A 19,408-nucleotide genomic window follows, 5' to 3' on the forward strand; every position below is an offset into this window, starting at 1 on the left:
CAACCCCTCCCACCAGATCTCTTGTGATTGGGAATTTCAAATTTCAAATCCCCTCCCCTTTGTAATCAAATAGAATAGGGACAACTTCAGACTCAAGCTCCAGCGTAGAGTCTGAAATCAGGCTACTGAATGCCCTCCTTATAGTAGGGCAGGAGAGAGGGGTCTACCAGCACCCCAATGACATGTTTTCGAAACCTGTTTTTTTTGGACCGTTATGATGTCTAGTTATGATTTCTGCTTGTTGCCGTGGTCAACTAATACCCCATGGGGTTCATTTTTAACCTTTTCTCACAACTATTCCCGATCTGAACCATACAATGGTCATAACAGAAAATGCCATAACGCTTGATGTAAACAACCTACAGGGACAAATGAACACACTTTTCTATATGATTTTGACCCAGGGAATTCATTAAAGTGGTTATTTTTAACATGTATGCACATCTTGACCCTATTTCAGGACAGAAACGGTGAAAAATAACCCAAAAATGTTCAAAACACGTCTATACTTCTCTTTGTACAGATAAATTAAGGTGTATTCTTTTGATACCACAGGTTTTTTAGGACCCTTATGATGTCTAGTTATGATTTCTGCTTGTTGCCGTGGTCAACTAATGTCCCATGGGGTTCATTTTTAACCTTTTCTCACATATCCCCAATTAGTGTGGGGATTTAGGGGAGCAAATGCTAATTTCGTACAATTTTGACTTAAAGCGCGAAATTTTGCACAGATGTAGCCCAGGGCTTGCTCTAATGATTTAGCTAGGGCGCCCGAGTCTGCGACCTTCGGGGTCGCCACAGCGGTCAAATCAAGTTGGGCTTCCATTGACTTTCTATACAGGAGGAAAATACCCAGAAAAAGATTTTTTTTCTGGGTATTTAAGGAGGATCTGAGGGGTCTAACTAGGGGTTTGTCATGATGCTGAATCCATTGCAGGCATTTGTTTTGCACAAAAAACATTCTGTGGGCTAGAAATGGCCTCAGAAAACAATACACGTATGGGTGAGTATTCATGTTAGTCGGAGGCCTTAGGGTTTTTTTTTCTTGCGCTAATCAGTCTAAAAGTTCAAAATTTTGCACAGATGTAGCTCAGGGCATGTTCTAATGATTTAGCTAGGGCGCCCGAGTCTGCGACCTTCGGGGTCGCCACAGCACCCACACAACTCTGAAAAGTGATGACTCATCACTTTTCATCACTAAAGTCGATGGGAGCCCAACTTGATTTGGCCGCTGTGGCAACCCCGAATGTCGCAGACTCGGGTGCCCTAGTTAAATCATTAGAGCATGCCCTGAGCTACATCTGTGCAAAATCTTGAACTTTTAGACTGATTAGCACGAGAAAAAAAAACCCTAAGGCCTCCGACTAACATGAATACTCACCCATACGTGTATTGTTTTCTAAGGCCATTTCTAGCCCACTGAATGTTTTTTGTGCAAAACAAATGCCTGCAATGGATTCAGCATCATGACAAACCCCTAGTTAGACCCCTCAGATCCTCCTTAAATACCCAGAAAAAAAAATCTTTTTCTGGGTATTTTCCTCCTGTATAGAAAGTCAATGGAAGCCCAACTTGATTTGACCGCTGTGGCGACCCCGAAGGTCGCAGACTCGGGCGCCCTAGCTAAATCATTAGAGCAAGCCCTGGGCTACATCTGTGCAAAATTTCGCGCTTTAAGTCAAAATTGCACAAATTTAGCATTTGCTCCCCTAAATCCCCACACTAATTGGGGATATGTGAGAAAAGGTTAAAAATTAACCCCATGGGACATTAGTTGACCACGGCAACAAGCAGAAATCATAACTAGACATCATAAGGGTCCTAAAAAACCTGTGGTATCAAAAGAATACACCTTAATTCATCTGTACAAAGAGAAGTATAGACGTGTTTTGAACATTTTTGGGTTATTCTTCGCCGTTTCTGTCCTGAAATAGGGTCAAGATGTGCTTAAATGTAAAAGATAACCACTTTAATGAATTCCCTGGGTCAAAATCATATAGAAAAGTGTGTTCATTTGTCCCTGTAGGTTGTTTACATCAAGCGTTATGGCATTTTCTGTTATGACCATTGTATGGTTCAGATTGGGAATAGTTGTGAGAAAAGGTTAAAAATGAACCCCATGGGGTATTAGTTGGCGACGGCAACAAGCAGAAATCATAACTAGACATCATAACGGTCCAAAAAAAACAGGTTTCGAAAACATGTCATTGGGGTGCTGGTAGACCCCTCTCTCCTGCCCTACTATTAGTACTGTGGCTTGGTGGCCGAGTGGTTAACAACTTGGTTTTACGATCCATGTGCCCTGGGTTCGCGTCCCGCTCGGTCACTTCTTTACGCCACCGCAACACACAACCTTTTTTTTCCGGCGATTATTATTCTTCAATGGCCTGAAAACGTTTAACTCACCCAGGAAGGTGAAGGTCTTGCCAGCGTTGGAGACTCCGTAGGTGAAGACCAGAGAATCTTCTCCTTCCAGAAGGTCTCTGACAGAGTTCCTCACCGTTCCTTCAAACAGCTCCTTCTGACCGCACTCTGGACCGTACACCTGCGCGCGCACGCACACACACACACACACACACACACACACACACACACACACACACACACACACACACACACACACACACACACACACACACACACACACACACACACACACACACACACACACACACACACACACACACACACACACACACACACACACACACACACACACACACACACACACACACACACACACACACACACACACACACACACACACACTTTAGAGCAGGGGTTTTCAAAGTGGGTGACGGGTGCCGTGACGGCAGTCCAGGGGTGCCACGAGATCATTTGATAATATTTGGAATTTATTTGGACACTTGGACACAAAAATATTTAGTATCATTTTAAACTTGAAGTACAAAGTTCTAACCAAAATGGCTGTTATCTCATCGTTTTCCTCGCAACATAATCACTAAAACATCGTCACTGTCGGGCAGAAACAAGTTTCAAATTTTTACGTATTTTGGTAAAGACTGTCACACAAAACTAGTGAAAACTAGTGTTTTCACTAGTTTAGTACATTTTATAGATGATAAATACAAAACGAACGGTTTTGGACATACAAGGTTTCCACCCGACAACGACGATATGCTATAAATATAAGGTGCTGGGAGTGAAAATTATAATGTAGGGGTGCCTCGGATTAAAAAATAAAACGTACAGGGTGCCCTGTAGTCGGGTGTTATCTTCAGAAATAGTGTCAAATCCTGGAATAAATTCCTTACCAAAAGAAATCTCCACCAATGTGTTTGTAAAGGTGTCTAGCAACACATCTCACAAAGACTGAAATTCACTTTCCCTAGGAGAATCTGTTACAGCTGATGAAAGTTGGAGTCCCATTAAATTAACTATACAGGGGTCAAACTAGGGGTTTTTCATGATTCTGATTTCATGATTTATTTGCACAAAAAAAACATTCCTTGGGCTAACTATGGTTTAGTGATGAGTCATCACTTTTCAGTTTTGTGGGAGCCGCCTTCACCCCAAGGAATGTTTTTCGTGCAAAACAAATGCTTGCAATGGATTCAGAATCATGAAAAACCCCTAGTTTGACCCCTCACATGCTACTTAAAGCAGATTTATTTTTGGTGTGTTTTATCCTGTATAGTTAATTTAATGGGACCCCAGCTTTCATCAGCTGTCACGGATTCTCCTAGGGAAACTGAATTTTAGTCTTTGTGAGATGTGTTACTAGACACCTTTACAAACACATTGGTGAAGACATCTTTTGGTAAGGCATTTATTCCAGTACTTTTTAAGATATTCCCTGACTACTGAGACAAAAAGTTTGAGAGCCCCTGCTTTAGAGTACAGGATTGAACGAGCAATGTGTGATGATGACAATACGTTTTTCTTTAAGTTGTTTCGATACCAGTATCTGAACCGCTGCCGATGCTGCGTAAAATGCTGCTATCGCTGAGTATCAGTCACGATGCAATGCCAACATACCCTGGAATTCATCACATGGTGATGTTTAATTTACATATTTTTGATGCTTCAGTTGATTTTGCACGACTGTTCTATATTCACTGCACTAGTAACATTATTATTTACCAACTTCTGTGGTTCTGAAACCAATTAGTTTCAAGTAGCATCAATGGTTCCATTTGTACACTCTCAGAGTTACAGAGCTGTAAGGGTCCATTTGTCCTAGGGTTATTTTTAACACTTTGCCGTCCGAAATAGAATGGTGGTTGGTAGATTAGCCGTGAAATTTCTATTATTGTATTGTGATCTGAGACATAATATTATGTTTATAAACATGAGCCCGCCGCCCTTCCTTCTTGGACAGCGCCGTTGTTTTTTCTTTTTTTTTTTCTTCCCCAGGTCATAAACTCACCGTGATTATCTGGTTCTCTGTTGGGATAGAATGGGGTTTTGGCCGATCATCGATCTCCCCGTGCGTTTCGCGTGCGCGATCCCTTCACGTAAATGTCCCCGCAAATAATCCATGTGTGACTCAAAAGCAGAAATTTTCGCTAGCATGGCTGCTGTAGGAGCACCAGGGTACAGACAGCAAACGAATGGCTGGGAGTAGCCTTGGAGAAGGAAAGGAGCTGACGTCACCTGTGCTTCATGTCAGACCGTGCATGAGCTATCAATGCACGAGTGGTGACTAGGGAAGGTTAGACGATCGCCGATTTTCGGATCAAAATCATTTATTCCGGTTTTAATGACAAAGTCCGGGAAAGTACGGCGTGGCTGAGACTCCCTGCTGGGATGTGCGATATAGTACGGTTTTAACATTAAGGGGCTCCCCGTGGCTTTGAAAGGGTTAACATACAAACATTACTTTGTAATATTTTGTGGAAAGATGTGAGACGACAAATTCTGAACAGAACTTGTATCTTTTTTTTTTATTGGCCAGTTGTGACAAAAGTAACTAATATTATCATCAAAACAATCATTCATTAGTGTGTTATAGTGTTAAATGGCATTATATTATTAATAGTAGTGTAATAATTTATTGATCTCCTCTTGTCTTGATTGTTTAAACATGACATCATGGGCCGCTATGCTCCATAACAAGCTTGATAAGCCCAAAGCTTATTGATACCGGGTAATCAATAAATGTGTTTTAGGGTTATGGAGCTACCCTTGCTTTGAGCTTCTCTACACCCCATAACCATCCCTACACCCCATAACCATCCCTACACCCCATAACCATCCCTACACCCCATAACCATCCCTACACCCCATAACCATCCCTACACCCCATAACCATCCCTACACCCCATAACCAAAACTGCACATCATTCAGAGCACATACTGTATGTTCTAGGGCATTCACCAATAGTGATTTTTAGTATTCGAATTATTCGACCTCAAAGTATTTGAATAGTAGAATATTCGACAGGACTGGTCAAACTGTCAAATACTAAGTAAGCAAGAGGCAAACATTGTGAAAATAGCTATTTTCACAATATGTATCTGCGGAACCGAGTCACATTAAATGTAATACCTACAATTCCAAGTGCTTGTCAGGGTGGGGGTCCCCAGTTCAAATATGTTTATTTTGGGGGTCACGGCCTAAAAAGGTTTGAGAACCCCTGGTATAGAGCATTAACAAATGCATCCACCAGGGGCATTGACAACTCATTCTTATGAATTCCTATCTAGCCAAGCTTTATAAACAATAAAAACAAATAAACAAAGAGAAAACAATAAACAAAATAGATAATCGAATATTCGACTAAGGTGAACAACGTCGAATAGTGACTTTGAATATTTGATGAATGCCCTAGTGTGTTCTAGTATTTCCAAAAATACAGAATTAAAAGCCAACCTTAGAGAAGTGGAAGCGTTGTCCAGTCTGAGTCTGTGTTTTATCACTGAGTCTGGAGGGAGGAGGCTTCAGCAGCACCGTGTCTGCAGACTCTATGATAACACAGTCCTAAAGAACACAATGACATGTATGATATATACAGTATATATACACTATCTATCAATGATAACACAGTCCTAAAACACACACAATGACATGTATGATATATATACAGTATATATACACTATCTATCAATGATAACACAGTCCTAAAACACACACAATGACATGTATGATATATATACAGTATACACTATCTATGATAACACAGCCGTAAACACAAGGACATGTATGATATATACAGTATATATACACCATCTATCAATGACAACACAGTCCTAAAGAACACAATGACATGATATTATCACTGAGTCTGGAGGGAGGAGGCTTCAACAGCACCATGTCTGAAGACTCCATGATAACACAGTCCTAAAGAACACAATGACATGTATGATATATACAGTATACACCATCTATCAATGATAACACAGTCCTAACAAGATGACATGTATGATATATACAGTATATATACACTATCATCAATGATAACAGTCAAGCACACATAATGATATGCATGATTTACACCATCTATCAATGGAAACAAAAAACTAGACTATCTGGGTTCCTTTTGGGGGTCTAAATTCAACTTTACAAGTATGTAACTCTGACAGCATACAAATGAAACCAAATGGACCCGTAAGGGTCCATTTGGTTTCATTTGTATGCTGTCAGAGTTAAGCGGAGACCTTGACATTTTAAAGTTTGAGAACTACTGATTTAGGCCCTGTCCAGACGACAACGGATTTTTAATCCCCGGGGAGGTAAAGCCACGAACGCCCATGGGTGTCCACATGCAGACGCATGCAAACGGAGGACTAGACGAATAGTTTCCAAAACTCCGGCTGCAGTGCATTTTTGTTACCCGGGCGTATTTCTTTTGCCTTGTGGACACCGTAAACGGAGAAGTTCTTTGCTTGCATGCTTACGTCACCTTGTGCTCCTCGCCTCCTCCTCCTTGCTATGAGAGAATCCTGGGGTGGTCTCTCCGTAGAATATCCATATTTATGAGCGCATTCACGGTTAACATTAGAGAGCTCAGCTGTCTTGTTTAGGGATGGAGCCCTAATGAATGATTGTTTTAATGATATTTGTTACTCTTGTCAAATGTCATCTTCATAGATGGTGGTCACTGGTCAGCCACTGGTCAGCCACGAACTCACAGTTGCAAAAGATACCAGTTATGTTCTGAATTTGTTCTCACATAGCTTTCCACCGGCTCAATAAGCCGGATCGATAAGGTGCTCATTATCAATAACGAGATGCAGCCCTCGTCTTGTTTAACGGAGCATATCTGACGCAACGCGCCTGCCTCTTCTCTTTGTCAAAGTTTGGATATCAAATGCCAATATATCAAATGATTTCAAGCATAATGGAGACATACGCTCGCTCTCTCTCTCTCTCTCTCTCTCTCTCTCTCTCTATGCTCTCTCTCTCCCTCTCTCTCTCTCTCTGATTGATAGAGTTAGCGCACCACACTCTCTCTCTCAATACAAAGTGATGCTAGCTTGACCACGATGTTCTGATTGATAGAGTTACATTCGTTTAATGCTGAGAGAGAGAGAGAGCGCACCACACTCCCGACGATTCCTCTCCCCTCTCCTCTCCTGCTCTAGAAATAGTTCGCGAATTTATATTAAATTAATGTTTAAATAGCAATTGTGCATGTTAAAGTGTGAAGATTGTGAAACTTGGACGATGCATAGCCTATAGTGGGCTATAGATAGATAGCTGCTGCAATGATTGCATGAGAGCAGGGGGACGCGGCCACCCGCTTCGGTGACGCACAGACAGGGATTTATAGCGTTTTGATAATACCGTGTGGACACACATATTTTTTTACACGGGCCCGTGTGGAGGCGTAGAGGTTTCCCCGGGGATTAAAAATCCGTTGTCGTCTGGACAGGGCCTTAGACCAAAATGCAGGTTTAATTGAATTCTGCAATGAATCTCTGTATTATTAACGATTAAACAGGATTTTTTATAAGGATCCCTCATTTGTATCACGATACATACGATACCTCTGAAAAGGCATATCGTGGAGACATTGTATCGTCTCAACGATAATTATCACCATATCGCCCACCCCTAGATCCATCTCAGAAATCTCAGGATAGAATTACAATATTGTGTAACAAAGCATTGCAGATGACATACATAGCAGCCCAGATCATAACTGACTGTGGAAATTCCCACTGGACTTCAAGCAAGTCTGACTTCAGGAGTTCTCTATTAAAACTCCTTGTTTTGAGTGGTCTTGTGTAATATTGTAATATTTTGAAATATGGACTTTTGATATTTATTCAAATTGAAGATTTTAACAAAAAAAGGTTTGGAATAAATCACTGAATGTCCAATGTATCTGGAATATATGAAAGATTCAAGGAAATGTACTTTTACACAATATTCACTTTTTTCGAGATGGATCTGTATACACCATCTTTCAATGGTTAGACAATGCATAACACTAGGGATGTCTACCAGATCAAACTGTCTACCAAATCTCTTTGCCAAAGAATGTGCGATCTACAAGTAGATCACGAGTACAGGAGAGCGGCCAGTGTTTCCCCTAGCCAGAAGCTGAAGGAGTGGGGGAGAATTGCGGAGAGCGGGGGGGGGGGGGGGGGGGGGCATTTGCTTCTGCGCTACAGACCCATAAGGGTCTATTTGGTTCATAACTATTTATCATTTGGCTGGGGCCTGGGGACCCCCTGGAACTCCCTCAAGGACCCCTTGGGGACCCCTGACCCCACTTTGAGAACCAATCCTACTCACCAGTGGTGGAAAAAGTAGCCTACAGTATCAACATTCTAATGTAGACATGCTGTGTTACAAGATGTCTGGAATAAAATATGTAGTGGAATAAGTAAAGGTACAAAAGTATTGGTGTCAAAATAAACAATAAATAAATAAAAGTTCTCAGTAATCATAATAACAGTTTCCAAATGTATATATTTTTTTAAATCCTATAAAAATAGCAGATCTACAAGCTCTACAAGCTCACAACACAAAAATAGCAGATCTACAAGCTTTACAAGCTCACAACACGTCACTTTGTGAGCTTGTAGATCGGCTATTTGCATATAGCCATCATGTCATAAATGTAGTGGAGTAGAAGTACTTAACTCATACCCTGCCAAAAAAGAAGTTTCTATGATAAAAACGTCTTTAAAACGTCTTTTTCACTATGGACCTCCCTGCCAGACGTCTTCTGAACGTCTTTTTTAAAAAAATAATAAAAAAAAAAAAAAAATTTTTTTGGAAAAATATTTTTTGAAAAAAAAAATTTTGGACCTCCAACAGTGTACTAGGCATGATCGCGATCGCGAAATTGCATGTTTAACCCCCATACCAACCCCATCTTTCAAACATGGCAGCCATGTTTGTTTACATTTGAAGAAAACATAAGGGCTCCTTTCTCCTGAATGCCTGAACGGATTTCCAAGCGGATTTTTTTGTTTGAAAGCTGTGAAAAGCATGCACATGCATAGTGCATGATCTGTGCACGAATGTGTGCACCAGCGTGCACACTATTTTTTTAACCCTTTGTTGGCGAACCGGCAATATAAGAGGTCATCCCACTTTAAATATGGCACCGACTGAGTTAAGTACAGTACTTGTAAAGTAAATGTAGACTACTAGTTACTTTACACCACTGCTACACACTCTGTGTGTGCATGTAGCAAAGTTTATTTTCTAGTCAAAAATGTTTGTTGCCTAATGACAGTGGTGTTGATGCATCCCTCGTTTCTATTCCACATCTAACCAGTGAGTGAATGACAACCATGTTAGCACTTAGCTATCATTAGCATGCGACAAGTAAGCCTACTATTGCCCAACAGCGGTAAACTACATGATTCAAACCCGTCGCTGAGGCACTGCTTTTATCCACAGCCCAAATCTTCTAATTGTACACACCAGTTGCAAATATGCTAACGAGGGGCAAAGACGTAGTCAGCTCAGAATCAGAGGTGCTCAGCGCGACGAGGCTGCTGCCTGACTGACTGGATGAATGAGAGGGGAGGGGGAGAAACTAGACATATACATCTCCTTCCAACCGTATGTAAGCGAGAGAAGTTAGAACGCTATGCTTCACATGAGCGCTACATTGTTGTGGGGGGAAAAAAATCTAAAAAAAAAAAAAAAAAAAAGTGAAAATCATACAGTGGCGGCCGGATTTGAAGCAGCGGCGGCCCGCCGCTGCTTAATGCATGTAGGGGAAACACTGGCGGCGTCAAACGTAAACCACTGACAAAGCAGAGAGACGACCCGGCGGTGAATGGGTTAACACTGAGCAGAGAGACGACCTGGCAGTGAATGGGTTAACACTGAGCAGGGAGACGACCTGGTGGTGAATGGGTTAACACTGAGCAGAGAGACGACCTGGTGGTGAATGGGTTAACACTGAGCAGAGAGACGACCTGGCAGTGAATGGGTTAACACTGAGCAGAGAGAAGACCTGGCGGTGAATGGGTTAACACTGAGCACAGAGACACGCGTGATTCCTAAACCCACCAGGATTGAGTTAAGACCATAGGTTAAGACCCGCCTCCTCTCGACAATCTTAAGTATGAAAGTGCCCATGAACGTTAGTGCTGCTCGCTCAAGTGCAAAGTACCTACTACTACCTACTGATCCATTACAATAATACACGCAGCATAATAGGCCCAAAGCCATATCCAAACCATAACAATTTAACTGATAATCAGTAAGAGTTTTTATTTTGAGCACAGTAGTGACAAATTAATAGCTTTCTCAGTACGTTTTTCTCTTTAGCAAAGTTACAAAGTTTTCCCTTTATGCACAGTACAATTAAGTCAGTTTCAAGATTTTTTTAGCACAGTTTATTTTGAGCACTGTAGTGAGAAATTAATAGTTGTGCATTGTGCAAATGCAGGCTTTTCTCAAGTACAAGTCTTCATGCCTCTGACTTTATCCACCCTCCATGTGTCAGGCAGGGATTTCAGCCACTCCTGGAAGTCCTCGCGTTTCCGCGAGGCGGGTCTTAACTCAAGCCTGGTGGGTTTAGGAATCACGCGGTTAACACTGAGCAGAGAGACGACCTGGCAGTGAATGGGTTAACACTGAGCAGAGAGACGACCTGGCAGTGAATGGGTTAACACTGAGCAGGGAGACGACCTGGTGGTGAATGGGTTAACACTGAGCAGAGAGAAGACCTGGTGGTGAATGGGTTAACACTGAGCAGAGAGACGACCTGGCAGTGAATGGGTTAACACTGAGCAGAGAGAAGACCTGGCAGTGAATGGGTTAACACTGAGCGTACCTGAGCCTCTCCTTGTTCAGCCTCGGCCGGGGTCAGAGGTCGCACACGCAGGTACACCTTCAACAGCTCTCTGCTGCCCTCCTGCTGGCCAGAGAAGGAAGCATGTGAGCAGGCCGTGTTTTTTCAATAACTTTTTTTTCTTTTATTTTTAATAATTATTTGGGAAAATGGAAAAAATGAAATACAATAAGATTTTATTAAAAATAAATGAAAAAAGTTATTGAAGAAACACGGCCTGCTCACGTATTAGGAGGGTAGTATGAGTCACCAGAAAAAATAATGGGTGTGTGTAATGAATCTATCATGGTTAAAATTGAGTTTGAAGTTACAATGGGTGTGTATGGGGAGAGGCCCTGGGCCTGGAGGGCCTGGTAACATTTACATCAAATATCTAAATATTGAATCAAGCAAATTAAAAACTGTTCAGGGTGTTCATAAAAGCCTCATTAGACGATATAATTACCCCAAAAAAAAATTGAAAGTGAAATATCCCTTTAAGTGAAATGGAAATGTACTTGTTCAAAGGACAAGTGACTCAAAAGCCCTGATTTAGATATTCAAACACCTTAGACTTGGGCAGGGAGTAGTAGGGCATTCACCAAATATTGGAATATTCAAATATCAAAGTCACTATTCGACGTTGTTCACCAAAGTCGAATATTCGCTTTTCTTTTTTTTTTCCTCTTTAAAAAAATACAGTTTATAATGAATTGGGATGAATGTGTTAATGCTCTATACCAGGGCTTCTCAAACCTTTTTAGGCCGTGACACTCAAAAATAAACATATTTGAACTGGGGACCCCCACCCTGACAAGCACTTGGAATTGTAGGTATTACATTTAATGTGACTCTGTTCCACAGATAAAATATTGTGAAAATAGCAGATCTACATGCTCACACTGCTATTTTCACAATATTCCACTAATCCACTATTCGAATACTTTGAGGTCGAATAATTAGAATACTAAAAATCACTATTCGTGAATGCCCTAGAGTGAGACTTAAAAAAAAATCCTTTGTATTTTTTTCTATCATTATTTTTGCTCCATGTGTGCGTCTGTACAGCATTCAAACAGTAGGATTGCTTATTGTCAAGGACGGAATGATCCAATATTACAGTGCTACATTACATTTGGTATAACATGGTTCTATTGTGAAAATAGCCGATCTGCATGCTCACAACGCCTCGCAGCATGTAGATCTGCTATTTTCACAATTTCTGCCACTATATATTTGACAATTTAGACAATGTTTAATTTGTCATTTTAGAGGTGTTAAAAAGTCTTTAAATTGTCACTTTATAAATGTGCAGATACCCTCTATACACTTAAACTCTATAAAATCGTGTGTAATGTGATGACGTCATCAAACGATAAAGTCGACTTCAACTCAACGTTTTACTGAGTCGAGTCGACTTGCAAAAATCACAAGTCGTTAATGCCCTAACACACACACCTTAGACTGAACTCTGATATTAATATTAAACACCTTAGACTTGCGTGGGGAGCTGAACTCTGATATTAATATTAAACACCTTAGACTGAACTCTGATATTAATATTAAACACCTTAGACTTGCGTGGGGAGCTGAACTCTGAGCTCAGGTCTTTCTTCAGGTCCTCCACATCAAAAAGCTCTCCTCTGTCCACTTCCTGCTCCACTGACTCCATCTGGACACAAACAGTAAAATCACAATATAAGGCGCCGTACAGACATTTGCGTGAAACATCTTCTCCGTATCGTTTGAGAATGGCCACTGGAGCGGGCGCCGTACTAATGCATCGTCAATGGAAGGTTGTTTGGTTTTTTTGTTGTAGCCGTGTCTCTAGCTCAACCACAGCCTGTCTTTTGGCCAAGAGACACGGCAAAGACAAAACACCAAACCACCTTCCATTGACAATGCATTAGTACGGCGCCACCAGTGGCCATTCTCAGACGATACGGAGAAGATGTTTCACGCATATGTGTGTGGTGCGACTAAGCATTATGTTATATAATATGACCATATATGAACCATAATCAAAATGACCCAGACATCCATTACCCTGGGGCAGACCAGACGTACGTTTGCCCAAAAATAGCCAATCTACAAGCTCACAGATCAGCTATTTTTTAGAGATTTGGTTGGGATTGAGAAAAAACAAAGTAAGGCTGCGCTGTGAGCTTGTAGATCAGCTATTTTTCAATAGTTAAAGCACAAAATAATTTGTGGGCTGGGAGTTTAACTGATTAATTGCGATTAATTAATTACAGAAAATTAAAGCGATTAAAAAGATTAATGCATTTTAATCACACTTAGTTTTTGCACCACAGAACCTTCAGTTTCGGGCATACTGATCATAGCGATGCACCAACCAAGAAGAGACAACAAAGGGAAGAAGTAGCCGATCAGAGCGCTTTGCTTGGCCCAGCATATGTGAAATTTAGATTTAAAAAACTCACTTGTTGATTCACTTGTACAACAAAATGTGTTTTACTTGAAAAAAATGCTTCTCAGGTCAAATATCGATGTGCAATTAATTGCGATTAATTAATCACAGAGCCTGTAATTAATGAGATTAAAATCCCAGCCCTAAAAAAAAAGACTTGGTAGCGATTATGGATAAATAACTGATCATCTCAAATAACTGATCAAGTGATTATTTAATATTTCCATGTTCCATTTGGTTCTGTACAGTCTGGAGTTGGAGGGATCTGGAAAATGAAGAGAGAACCCTGATGCCATGATCTTCTACACCATGAGCTCACATGTTGTGAGACTTGTGAGCTTGTAGATCTGCTATGTTTTACAAAGAGGTTTTGGTATTGAGGGTTTAAAAGGATCCCTGGCTAATATGACAAATATGCCTTAATACATTATAATTGTCCTCTATAACTACAATGTAAAATTAAAAACACCTTAAATATTTTATTTCTTCTAGAAATAGCTAATCTTTCACTCAATAGGGGAAATGCCTGTCGCAAGTTGATGATGTCATAAATGTCATGTGTCATTTTTATGGCATGCATGTGCAAAAAAACAAAACACATTTGAAATATTGATTTGATGCTCATATTAACCATAGGAAGTATTACGTTTGTTTTTATTTGCACGTGCATGCCATTAATTCTATAGGGATTGATCACAAATTACATTTATGACATCATCAACTTGCGACGGGCATTTCCCCTATTGAGTGAAAGATTATCTATTTCTAGAAGAAATAAAATAATTGAGGTGTTTTTAATTTTACATTGTATTTATAGAGGACAATTATAATGTATTAAGGCATATTTGTCGTATTAGTCAGGGATCCCTTTAAAGTCAAATAAACAACACTGGGACAGAGCTGTTCTACCGTCTACTCATCAAGTCATTTCAGATGGGAGCCCGCAGACTAAAGGTGGTTGCACACTGCTGCGTTTTTCGTTGCGAAATGCGTTTTTCAGGACAAGGAGAGAGAGGGAGATAGAGAGAGCAAGGGACTGAGTGGTGCGCGAAACGGGCGGCAGTGTGCAAACGTGACTGACACAACGTGAGGTTGATTTTTTTATTTGCGTGCTCCGAAATTCACTCCGATATTCGGCCCGAAAAACGCAGCAGTGTGCAACCAGCTTAATACATATCAAGTTGGGGGTCCTCGTCTACTCATCAAGTCATTTCAGATGGGAGCACGCAGACTAATAAATATCAAGTTGGGGGTCCTTGACATGAAAAGGTTTGAGAAGTAAATAAGCAATAGACAGGGGTTCTCAAAGTGGATTCCAGGGACTCCTTTAGGGCAGGGGTCTTCCACAGGGGGTCCGGGACCCCTAGGGGGTCCTCAGAGTTGCTACAGGGGGTCCTCCAAATCTGTGTGATAGAAACTTTTTTTTTCTCCTGTTTTATACTAACCACTTGAACCCTAGTGTCCAAATTCTGAGAAACTTTAGCCAAAAATAGCAGATCTACAAGCTCACAAGCTTGTAGATCGGCTATTTTCGGCAGAGAGCTCTGGTGTAGAGGGGGAAAAGAGCAAATTGAGTACAGAGTGAAAGATAAAGTGTATTAAGTATTGACGGTTCAAGTGGTTAAATATCAGAAAACACAAATTGACATGAATCCAAAATACACTGATGATTGTGCTGTCAAACAATGAAACTATATGGAATCTATGAACAGGTTGTGGGGGTCCCTGCTTCATTATCTCTCTCATCTAAGGGGTCCCTGCTTCATCATCTCTCTCATCTAAGGGGTCCCTGCTTCATCATCTCTCTCATCTAAGGGGTCCCTGCTTCATCATCTCTCTCATCTAAGGGGTCCCTGCTTCATCATCTCTCTCATCTAAGGGGTCCCTGCTTCATCATCTCTCTCATCTAAGGGTCCCTCCCTGCTTCATCTCTCTTTCAGCTAAGGGGTCCCTCCCTGCTTCATCATCTCTCTCATCTAAGGGGTCCCTGCTTCATCTCTCTTTCATCTAAGGGGTCCCTGCTTCATCATCTCTCTCATCTAAGGGTCCCTCCCTGCTTCATCTCTCTTTCAGCTAAGGGGTCCCTGCTTCATCATCTCTCTCATCTAAGGGGTCCCTGCTTCATCATCTCTCTCATCTAAGGGGTCCCTGCTTCATCATCTCTCTCATCTAAGGGGTCCCTGCTTCATCATCTCTCTCATCTAAGGGTCCCTCCCTGCTTCATCTCTCTTTCAGCTAAGGGGTCCCTCCCTGCTTCATCATCTCTCTCATCTAAGGGTCCCTGCTTCATCTCTCTCTCAGCTAAGGGGTCCCTGCTTCATCATCTCTCTCATCTAAGGGTCCCTGCTTCATCTCTCTTTCATCTAAGGGGTCCCTGCTTCATCATCTCTCTCATCTAAGGGGTCCCTGCTTCATCATCTCTCTCATCTAAGGGTCCCTCCCTGCTTCATCTCTCTCAACTAAGGGGTCCCTGCTTCATCATCTCTCTCATCTAAGGGGTCCCTCCCTGCTTCATCTCTCTTTCAACTAAGGGGTCCCTGCTTCATCATCTCTCTCATCTAAGGGTCCCTGCTTCATCTCTCTTTCATCTAAGGGGTCCCTGCTTCATCATCTCTCTCATCTAAGGGTCCCTGCTTCATCTCTCTTTCAACTAAGGGGTCCCTGCTTCATCATCTCTCTCATCTAAGGGTCCCTGCTTCATCTCTCTTTCATCTAAGGGGTCCCTGCTTCATCATCTCTCTCATCTAAGGGTCCCTGCTTCATCTCTCTTTCAACTAAGGGGTCCCTGCTTCATCATCTCTCTCATCTAAGGGTCCCTGCTTCATCTCTCTTTCAACTAAGGGGTCCCTGCTTCATCATCTCTCTCATCTAAGGGTCCCTGCTTCATCTCTCTTTCATCTAAGGGGTCCCTGCTTCATCATCTCTCTCAACTAAGGGGTCCCTGCTTCATCATCTCTCTCATCTAAGGGTCCCTCCCTGCTTCATCTCTCTCAACTAAGGGGTCCCTGCTTCATCATCTCTCTCATCTAAGGGTCCCTCCCTGCTTCATCTCTCTCAACTAAGGGGTCCCTGCTTCATCATCTCTCTCATATAAGGGGTCCCTCCCTGCTTCATCTCTCTTTCAGCTAAGGGGTCCCTGCTTCATCAGTTCTTGGCCTGAAAACGTTGAAGACCCCTGCTTTAGATGGACCCATACAAGTCTGTAACTCTGACAGTGTTGTAAGAGGAGACCTTGAAATGTCATAGTTTGAGAAACACTGCTCTAAGATGAATGAAAAGAACTTACTCTGAACAAGACCTCTTCACTTATGCAATAAAACCACATCACTGTCAATGTAACGACTTAATGAAGTTAACAAGGTTAAAACCACATCACTGTGAATGTAATGTTTTAATGGAAGTTAACAAGGTTAACTAGCAGTTATAACAGGGTTGAAGAGGTAACATAGTAGCTTGTTAGCAATAATAATGTTGTTCTGTTAGAACAGATAAGCTTTAAAACGTCCAACTAGAAGAGTGTGTTCATTGTTGTTCAGTGTAATCATTAAACTTCAGATTTAAACACAAGTCAACCTGTTGTGTTAATTCAACTTTAATTAAAGGGTTGACGTCCATTTATGTCAAATTAACCCATTTAGGCCTAGAATTATTGAATGCTTTAACCAGTGGAAAGATAGCAGATATACAAGCTCACAGCGCGGCAGCTTGTAGATCTGCTGTTTTTGAAAAAGATGGCTGGTCAGATTGCTGACATAGAAACATACGTTTTTTTTTAAATCTTAGAAGGATTCAAAAGACACTAATAGAATCTGGTCAAAATTCAAATTTTCACGACTTTTCAAAAATAGCAGATCTACAAGCTCGCAGAGAGACTACTGTGTCAGTGGTTTTCATGTGAAGGACCCCCAAAATGATATTTATTTGGCCACGGACCCCCCATCTCAAAATATCTAGTTCCAGGGACCCCCCCCCCCCCCCCCCCCCCCAGAAGCAAAATTTGAGTTACAATCGTTCGCTTTGAAAATACATATTCAAAGATTTGCACACATTTTCACGACTTTTTCAGAAAATAGCAGATCTACAAGCTCACAGCGCCGCGCCGTGAGCTTGTATATCTGCTATTTGTCAATAGTTAAAACACAAAATAATGACACACAATAATGTGTACCCGTTCTGAATTTAAACAACAAACCAACCAACCAACAAACCCAGTTAGCATGTTAGCACAACAAACCAACAGCTGAGCTCTCTCTCACTCACACAGTTTATACAAGCGTCGTGTTTTAGTAATTAAAACAATGTCTACCTCTCAGCAGAGATGAATTAACGCAGGGTTAAGAAGGTTAAATAGCCGTTAATATGATAATAATAAAACGGTTAAAATGTTTAAACTGTTAAAACATCGCGGCTGAAAACAACCAGGAAACTGAAGCCGCCAGGAGTTTGAATCCGTCCAATCACAACGCGAGGTTCATATAGAGAAGGATGAGTCCGTGACGTCACTGGCGATACCTCTGATTAGTGGTTATTTTTTTATATTATTGTTGTATTGTTGTTCGTTTTGTTGTCTGTCACTTTTTCTCTTCGTAGTTCTTCAATAATAATAATAAAAAAAAGGTGCGGGCTGCCTGAACATACGGAAGTGGACTCCGACGTGACGTATGAGACGTATCCTTGTTTATTTGTCCATTTGTCCATTTTCTCTACATCTTTATTGACATAAAAGCTTTAAACAGGGAAGACAATAGACTTTATTTTATTTATATTTCTGTATAATTCTGTCTTCTCTTCGTGTGTCTTCTCCCCATGCCCCCCCCTTTTTTTTTTTTTGTCTGCCTTTGTATTTGATGTTATGCTTTTGAAACTGATATTATCCTAGATAAAGTACTATGTTCTATCCGTCTGTCTTTCAATGTTATATGAGATACTTAAAGTGTGGTTCCTGTGGAAATAAGCCTCATAGTTGACCTTGTACCAATGATTTGAACTATCATGAAACTGTACTTTTTTCTATTGCAAACTTCTAATAAATTCTTCAATCAATCAATCAATAATTCCGTCTTGTGTGTGTTATTTTAGTAAAACAATGGGTTTAAATAATAGAGGCTTAGTTACTGCCTGTGAGACGAGGGATTCATATATTTGATTCTATAGCACCACCTCCTGGTACCAAAATGCAATAGCTACTTTTCATTCACCATGGACACCAAACCGTTTATCAAAAAGAAAATCATAAATTATCGTAGAACTAGTAGTAGTTTTTCTTTTTTTTTGCCTAGGTTTCAGGCAAATATGTATGTGAGGTCAGGATTAGCCATTGATTGATTGATTGTTTGTTTGTTTGTTTGTTTGTTTGTTTGTTTGTTTGTTTGTTTGATTGATTGATTGATTGATTGATTGATTGATTGATTGATTGATTGATTGATTGAATACTTGGCAGTTTGCATTTGTGGTTCCTGTGTAAATAAAACGAAAAGCTTTCTAATGACCTCCTTTAAGTTGACCTTGTACCAGGGATTTGTACTGTCATGAAAGTGTACTTGTTCCTATGCAAACTCAAACTGGCAATAAATTATTCAATCAATCAATCAATCAATCAATCAATCAATCAATCAATAAATAGGGAAAAGTACAAGGTCTAATAGGATTTAAACCACAAGAAAGCAATGTAGCAATGATTGTTTACACTAGAGCCCTTTTGCACGCAATTCATAAAAAGACACAGTGTGTGTGAGGTTATAGTGTTATGCCTCATTCACATACA

The 19,408-nt window shown here is 40.8% G+C and overlaps 1 protein-coding gene across 1 annotated transcript in view; it reads right to left on the minus strand.

Moving 5' to 3' along the window:
- Positions 1-17,941, minus strand: part of kif20ba (kinesin family member 20Ba) — a 92,726-nt gene extending 74,785 nt beyond the window's left edge. Inside the window, exons 1-5 of the mRNA XM_080740061.1 lie at positions 17,905-17,941; positions 12,784-12,885; positions 11,217-11,300; positions 5,837-5,944; positions 2,407-2,545 (exon numbers count right to left, since the gene is read on the minus strand). Of these exons, the coding sequence (XP_080596187.1) occupies positions 2,407-2,545; positions 5,837-5,944; positions 11,217-11,300; positions 12,784-12,885 (433 nt within the window). The 5' untranslated portion in view covers positions 17,905-17,941. The remainder of the gene's footprint in view (positions 1-2,406; positions 2,546-5,836; positions 5,945-11,216; positions 11,301-12,783; positions 12,886-17,904) is intronic.
- Positions 17,942-19,408: the final 1,467 nt, after the last annotated feature.

The sequence above is a fragment of the Nannobrachium achirus genome, assembly GCF_963921795.1.
Source record: "Nannobrachium achirus genome assembly, chromosome: 13".
NCBI lineage: Eukaryota > Metazoa > Chordata > Actinopteri > Myctophiformes > Myctophidae > Nannobrachium > Nannobrachium achirus.